This window comes from Juglans regia, chromosome 4, assembly GCF_001411555.2.
Source record: "Juglans regia cultivar Chandler chromosome 4, Walnut 2.0, whole genome shotgun sequence".
NCBI classification, from domain to species: domain Eukaryota; kingdom Viridiplantae; phylum Streptophyta; class Magnoliopsida; order Fagales; family Juglandaceae; genus Juglans; species Juglans regia.
This window is the reverse complement of record NC_049904.1, coordinates 26434616-26442262: the sequence shown is the minus strand read 5'-3', so window position 1 is coordinate 26442262 and position 7647 is coordinate 26434616. Positions and strand designations below refer to the sequence as shown.

At 32.9% G+C, this 7647-nt stretch overlaps 2 protein-coding genes across 2 annotated transcripts; both read right to left on the bottom strand.

Moving 5' to 3' along the window:
- Positions 1–3415: 3415 nt before the first annotated feature.
- On the bottom strand, positions 3416–5099 carry LOC108993401 (protein PYRICULARIA ORYZAE RESISTANCE 21-like). The gene is made up of 3 exons (XM_035689664.1): positions 4599–5099; positions 4296–4380; positions 3416–4155 (listed from the first exon to the last, which is right to left on the bottom strand). Exons 1-3 carry the CDS (start codon positions 4608–4610, stop codon positions 3635–3637), a joined length of 618 nt encoding a protein of 205 aa, XP_035545557.1. The 5' UTR covers positions 4611–5099; the 3' UTR covers positions 3416–3634.
- An 813-nt stretch (positions 5100–5912) lies between these two features.
- Positions 5913–7208, bottom strand: LOC108993399 (collagen alpha-1(I) chain-like). Its single transcript, XM_035689663.1, has 3 exons — positions 7032–7208; positions 6706–6787; positions 5913–6578 (listed from the first exon to the last, which is right to left on the bottom strand). The coding sequence occupies exons 1-3, from the start codon at positions 7041–7043 to the stop codon at positions 6070–6072; spliced, it is 603 nt and encodes a 200-aa protein (XP_035545556.1). The 5' UTR covers positions 7044–7208; the 3' UTR covers positions 5913–6069.
- Between the last annotated feature and the right edge of the window lie 439 nt (positions 7209–7647).

Here is a 7647-nt window from a genome sequence, read left to right as displayed (position 1 = left end):
CGTTCTGCATTTATATTCTTTCGTTCCAAGCTTCGCGTCCGAGACTCTCAAACGCTAGGCTTGCGGGGGGGTATTACGGTTACTCATCAAGCTCAAGAACAAGATCAAGTTAAAGAACAAGAACAAGATCCTTTATGAACCGGATCCTTTTGTATTTACAAATATATTTGTTAACTTAAACTCATCATGTGTAAATGTACATATACTGCTATAAATAAATGAAGTGATCCACCTGAAATTTACAGTGATTTTTGCAAACCTTCACAATGATTCAATAATTTCAACCCAAGGCATCGAGAATCCTAGATGATATGACTTATCTAAAGAGAAGAAGACATACATATTTATCTATAGGTACATATTTGTCAACTTTTTCTTCTGTTTTACTCCGACAATTTCAACCCAAGGCCTTGAAATTCCTAGATGATATGACATCTCATTGACTTTGTTTCTCATTCCTTAGATTTTTGGTGGTTTGCTATTCGCTGCAGGGTAACGAAATCTTCATGAAGATTCTTTACGTTTGGAGAAAAATCCGAAATGATTAGAAAATTAGTGGATTTGTTTGCAACATCGTGTGGCTTTTCAGTGTACATACACAGAAGAAGTTTGATGATACACCAAAGAAATAAAGTTCTGATTAGACGAGGGAACTGACTTTGTGACATCCTCAGATGATGTTGATGTTCTGTTCCTCTGCTTGAGATTATGTAAATGGTATCCCATACGCTTTCATGGTTTATATTCGTGAATAAAATATTAGTCCCATTCAGGAAAGTTAGAAGAAATGGATTATTTTTTTTCCTGCCTATTCTTTTAACCAAAATGGACCTGAATCTAATCACATTAAACCAGAATCACGTGAACTATCTTAATAAGATGTATGAAGAATCTAATACCAAGGTATTATTTGCCCATTAAACACATCAAGCTGAAGCCTGTCTCTTGTAATCTTTTTTTTTTAATGTCGGGGAATCTCTCCAAAGTAAGGGCCTTTCGGATCCACTCTTACAGAGTAAAACTCTAATCTAGTGCACCGCACTCTAAGAAGTTTTCATATTCGAAACTAGTTAAATCGTTGGATTCTCAATAAGGACAATATGGCCCTAAATGATTGTTTATACCTATAAAGTGTTAAATTTTGAACCTTAAAAAAAGTGATATATTAAGACTTTATGGTGTGTTTGGCAAGTGAGAGTACCTCAAGTACTCTCACTACTATTCTTTATTTTATTATTACTTTTTACCTACTTTTCTACTATTCATTACTTTTCACCTACTTTTTACTACTATTCAAATATTTTATTATTACTTTTTCATTACTATTCACAAATATTTTCAACACTTCTCAACATTTCTCACTACCTAAACGTACCTTTAAGACCTTCACCACTTAGACCAACTCCTTAAAATTTCTTGTAGCATTTCTTATAACGGAACACATCTTTCTTAAAATTTTGTAATACGATATTATCCTTTCCCAAATCACAAATTCCCAAAGTGTAAAGGTTTCATTTCATATAAATTATAATGCCACGTCATCATTTCTCAATCTTTAAATTTTAGAAGTTCAAGGTTTTCATTACATTGGAATTGCATCGACCTTTATCTAATTGTCTTTTAATGATTTTATACTTGGTCATTTTATTTGTTAAACTAATTATTGATGGATTCGTGAATATATTCTTCTGATAAGTTTGTTTTATTTATTTATTTATTTATTTATTTTACAGTAGATTGTATAAGTACTAACATAAATGTAAAATATTTTATATAATATCCATCAATAACATTTGAAATTAAAAAAAAAAATATTTAAATTAAAGACTATGTATTATTGGGTTAATCATGTAGGGTTGTGTTTGTTTAAAACAACCCTAATTAAAAATCCTTTACCGTAAGCAGTGTTATACCTGGTACATTAACACTTATGATTATATACCTAAAATTATAAGTATAAATAGAATCTTCATTTCAAATATTGTAAGGGAATGCTGGAAGAATGAGATAAAATGAAAATTTTGTAAATAATAGTAAAATAATTTGTAAATGGTAATAAAATTATTTGAGTTTGATGTTTTATGGAGTTTTGAAAATTAAGAGAAAAAAAGTTGAATAAAATTATTATAAAATTAAAATATTATTAAAATATAATTTTTTTAATATTATATTTATTTTAAGATTTGAAAAAATTAAATTATTTTTTATATTTTATTTAATAAAGTTGTAATGCTTAGAAAAAACTTAATTATCTCCTCATTATAATTCTTCATTTATAAATTAACCTAACTTCACATAACCTATTAGATTTATTTTATAATAAAAATAATTTTATAATCTCCAAACCTCTCAAAGATTTTGAGCTTTGAGCTTCTTTCCTACATCTTGGCTCTGACTATGACTTTTTAGTTTTTAGTCACCTCCATTATAACTCGAATGGATCTCATATATATCCATTGATAAACTCCATATATAGTCACCTTTTTCTGTTGATCTCTCTTAGGCTACGCTTGAATATTAAATTTAGCTTAATTGAATTAAATTTTTTATGTATAATAATAGGAAAAATATTTACATTAATCTACTATTCACATCAACCTCAACACACTTAGTGTATTGAATGAAAAAAAAAAAAAAATGAAACCATGGTGTGTGAAATGTGTAGGCTGATGTATAACATATCCCATAATAATAAATAAAATAATAAAATAAATTATATAAAACTCATTTAAATTAAATTTACAATGTATTTAAATATTAAGATAAATTTAATATTTTTATATAAAATTTTAAAAAAAATTAGAAATCCCACGTATAAAACTATTTTAATTTAAAAAAAATTATAAATTTCACGAAGATTTTAAATTAAAATAAATTTAATAATTTGATAATTATATATTTTATATATTAAATTTAATTTAAAATTAAGAATTCAACTAAGTTGAACTGAATTTGAAAAATACACGCAGCCTTAATTAACCCATTCAAGAGTACTGATTGGCTCCATCAAAAAAAAAAAAAAAGAGTACTGATTGGCCTTCAACACGTGCGCAAGCTGGCCAAGGTGACCACAGGATGTTTTTATTTTCTTCTTTTAAAGTATAGTTTTATTATGAAAACTCTTTGTCATAATAAAAATTTATTTTCTATTTTTTAAATAAATTAAAATTTTGCCGTGACAGTTTAACAAACTTATGTATTTTTAGTTAATATAAAGAAAAACAATTAACAAAATGATTTGTTTCTAATGAGGATTATACATCAAATAAAGAGTTTAGTATGTCTTTAATTTACCCACCCAATTGTAAATTTAATTTTATAAAAAAGTAAAGGAAAGGGGTATTAATAGATAACTAAAATCCTCTCCCTATAATTAGAAGTCGTTGCAACAAAAACGACACGAAAATGAAGAAAGTAATTAGAAACGATATTTGTTCACCGACAGGCACCATCCCACCGACAACCTTATCTCTCTATTCTCTGTCCTTTTGAACTCCACACCACTTAAAAAGGGAATTAATAAAATATACAAAACGTCTTATTATTATAGATAACTACAGGATGATGATCATACATGATACATGACATAATGTGCGTGCATGCATGCTGATCATGGTAGCTCGATCCCGTTAATTTACATGATGATGCATCCTGATGGGTTTTCCTCATAACTGGAATAGTAATCACTACGGCTATGATCGTAACCAGGCCTATAACCACCACCCCCATAACTATCATACACTGGCCTCCCTATCGCATGATGATATTCCTCCCATGATGGGGATGGTCCGCCATGACCATGATGATGGCTTGGACCCCCACCATACCCTTCATAAAATGGCCTACTGCTATACGCACCAGCTTCGTAGGTCTGTGGATAATACGGTACATAGATGAATGGTGCCGGTTCAGGAGGCTTTGGAACCGGTTGATCTGGAGGCTTAGCTTCCACAGGTTTTTCGGCTGGCTTGGGATCCGGAGGTTTTGGTTTCACCTCAGTTTTGGGCTTTGGAGGTGGAGGTTTCATGATCTCAATGCTCCGAATGGAATCACCACCTCTGTAGATAATCTTTTGCTTCATCTGTTCAGGAGAGCAGCACACAACTTTGATTGTCACTGCGTTTTGCTTCTCATCGTATATCTGGTCTTGTATTTCTCTTGTTCACAAAATTCAAACACATCACCATCGAAGAACAGCTTAGTCTTTTTCTTTTGGGTATTGCACTCACGGACATACATGAAATTAATTATACTGATTACAATTAAAGAGATCACGACAAAGATCAGAGACTCACGAGGATATCTAGACAAAACTTTCTTCACCTTCCTGTAGCAGCGATGGCACTGCAGGTCCACCTTCATCACCATTATTGTAGTAACCTGTCAAGTGTGTTCGAAACTCTAAAATCCCATTATGCCAAAAACAAAAGTAATTAAAAGCGAAAAACAACGACTTATATAGATCTGGAAAGCAAATGAAAAGAATAATCAAATGATCAAATAAAGTTGTGACACAAAAAGATGATCCTGGATCATATAATTATAAAATGGGTATTAATTAAGCGATAGAGATCTGCTTGGTACAGTATTTTACAAACCTTTTCCCCCATGGCTGTCAATTCAGATCTCAATCAAAGGCCAAGTTCTACGTACAACTTGAAGAACACTCCTCTTAGATCAGCAACTAATAATTAAAGTGAAAGTAGTGTTGTAGAACAGATCATCATCTTCATATGTCGTACTACAGAAGAGGCCAGACAGTGAGAGATCATCAACGAGCACATGATATTAGATACACTATTAGGCCAAAAGGCATCTTATAAAGAAGCTGCATGGATGGGGTAAGCTGCATCATTTCGTACGCTAGTTCGATCGAGAAGTTTCGAGCCAAGGGTTTGAAAACACGTACGTAAGAAACTTTCCCACGTTGAATGTCATTCTAATTTGCAACACAAGGGCCAGGTGGATGCATGGTGGTAGCTTGGCTCTTTGATTGCTAAGTAAGTACTCATCTCCGGCCGGCCAATCTAATATTTGCATGTGCTGGCTTGGATTAATTGAACCACCTCGATCGTACGTCGTACCAAGTTCCCATATTAATATCTTCTGACCTACATAGTTGTCGGTTTAATTAATTAATTAATTGTGGCCATGGATATATATGCAGTACACACACTGGGGAACCGTACACGTGTTTCTATTCCAAGTTGTGCATGCCAACCATGCATTTAGCTAGGCTAGGGAGGATAAAGCTTCACTTGTATATTCACCTTGTACCCTATTTTTTTTAAAAAAAAACAATACATTTTTTGACCTTATCATGTCTCACTTGTAAGTCCATGTCCTTGCATACATGAATTGCACTCTCGTGTAATCGGATTGTGCATAATCTTGAAGGTGGGAAATAATTTGTATAGTTTTAGGATGTATAAACTAATTTTATGCATTGTTTTTAAAAAAAATTAATAAATCTTTGAGATCCATATATAAGAAATTTATTTTTTAATAACAAATCTCACTATTTTTTAAAAATGATTTGCGAACTTACATACCTTAATATCGTATCGAATATTAACTTGTTATCAATATAGAATTAGTGGTACTACGTACTCGAGTTGAGTGACTAATTTCCACCAAATTAACAAATTTGTGTATACGTTCTCGTGACCAAGTAAATTCAAGTGAGAAATCTTATCAATGAAATTGATTGAGAATTTAACTTCTCATTAATTCACAAATACCCAACAAATTATATTAATTTCTCATGTGCACGAAAAATCCTCAAATTCTCATCATGTAAATTACTGAGGCATGCAGATCAGCACTGTAAACTTGAATAAATCAGCATGGAGGTTTGCGATGACAGTACCAAACCTAAAAGGTTTAGAGATAAATATGCAGCAAGAGATCAATACATAGTAAAGATCAATCATATACATAATTCAAATCATAAAATGGACGTACAAGATTTCATGGGTAATATTAATGTCTCTTACATAACACGTACGTACGCGGGAACGCATAAATTATTTTAATATTGTAAGAGACACGATGATGACCAGCTTACGTTTACATGGTTGTGCATCCTGTGGAATCTCCTTCACTGCAGTACTCATAACGGCTCACATTACAAGGCATATGACAAACACTAGGATACGGTTGCCTGCACGACCATGGGCGTGTCCCTCCGCAACCACAAGTACAGACTGGATAAACGGGCGGTACTACTGGATAACATGGTACAACAATATTGGGAGGATACGGTTTATGTGGATGACATGGTTCTGGCTTTGGTCCCGGAGGCCCTCGAGGTCCCTGAGGCCCTTCAGGCCCTGGTGGTCCCTCAGGCCCAGGTGGTCCTGCAGGCCCTGGTGGTCCCGCAGGCCCCGCAGGCCCGGGAGGCCCTTGAGGCCCGGGAGGCCCTTGAGGCCCGGGAGGCCCTTGAAGCCCTTTCTCAACAAACTGAATGCAACCTCCACCCTTGCAGATGATCTTCTTCTTAATCTTCTCAGGACAGCAGGATACAACTTTGATTGTGACCAAGTTTTTCTTCTCGTCGAATTTCTGGTCATGTATTTCTGTTGTTCATAACAAAGTTCAACATTAACGCATAATATACAACATCATATATATATATATATATATAGAGAGAGAGAGAGAGAGAGAGAGAGAGAGAGAGAGAGAGAGAGAGAGAGAGAGACTGACCAGGAAATTTACATAGAATTTTCTTCACCTTCTTGTAGCATTGACAGCACTGCAGGTCAGCCTTCAGATACATTTCTGTGGCCTGTAAGATCAGTACGGAATTTCTAAATCCATGCATACATATATATATATATATAATATTCCCAGCCAAGAAAAACATATATACATATAGAACAGTACTTTCTGACAAAACAAATAGAAAGTTGTTGATGATCATCATCTGCGACAAAATGAAATCAGCTAGAAACAAGAATAATAAATGATGAGATCATAATATGAAAGAAATGCATCATGGGTAAACGAAAGATGTCTCTAAATTTACAAACCTTTTCACCCATTGCTGTATGTTCGGGTTTGATCAACCTGATCGAAACCAAAGGATTGCAGGAAGAACACTACTACTCTACTTTCACTAAAGTGAAACTGCGAAACAGAATGCTCAGAGATTGCCAATTTAAAGATGCAGGATGGATCGGAAAACAGTTTCCCACGTTGTATTTCTGCGTGCGCTGTGCAGCTGGCTTTGTTTGACCCACGTTACCCTCCATCTTTAATCATTAACAGATGGCATCATATTTTACATTATTAAAGTTACCAGACTACAATTATTATGCTAGGGAGACCAATTGTGAAAGTCTTCTCAATTTATTTTATATTATTTTATTTAATAATTATAATTTTTTAATAATTTTATATAAAATATAATTAATAATTTAATTTTTTTAAATTAGAAAGAATTATATGAAAAAATTATATTCTTAAAATATTTTATTTAATTTTTAATTTTTATCTTATTTTATCTGAATTTATTTTTAATCAAACGAGATTAAAAACGAGATTAAAATACAGAAAATCCCCAACCCGTATATTTACTGGGAACCGCGCCATAGTGTTTTGAAAAAGTGGTCGCGGTCTTAACTTTTTCTTAGCCGTGGACTGCAC

Coding starts and splice junctions, on each gene's coding strand:
- LOC108993401 (XM_035689664.1), bottom strand. Junction 4,156..4,295: donor AGTTTTGTCTAGATATCCTC/GTGAGTCTCTGA, acceptor TGTGAACAAGAG/AAATACAAGACCAGATATAC.
- LOC108993399 (XM_035689663.1), bottom strand. Junction 6,579..6,705: donor AATTCTATGTAAATTTCCTG/GTCAGTCTCTCT, acceptor TATGAACAACAG/AAATACATGACCAGAAATTC.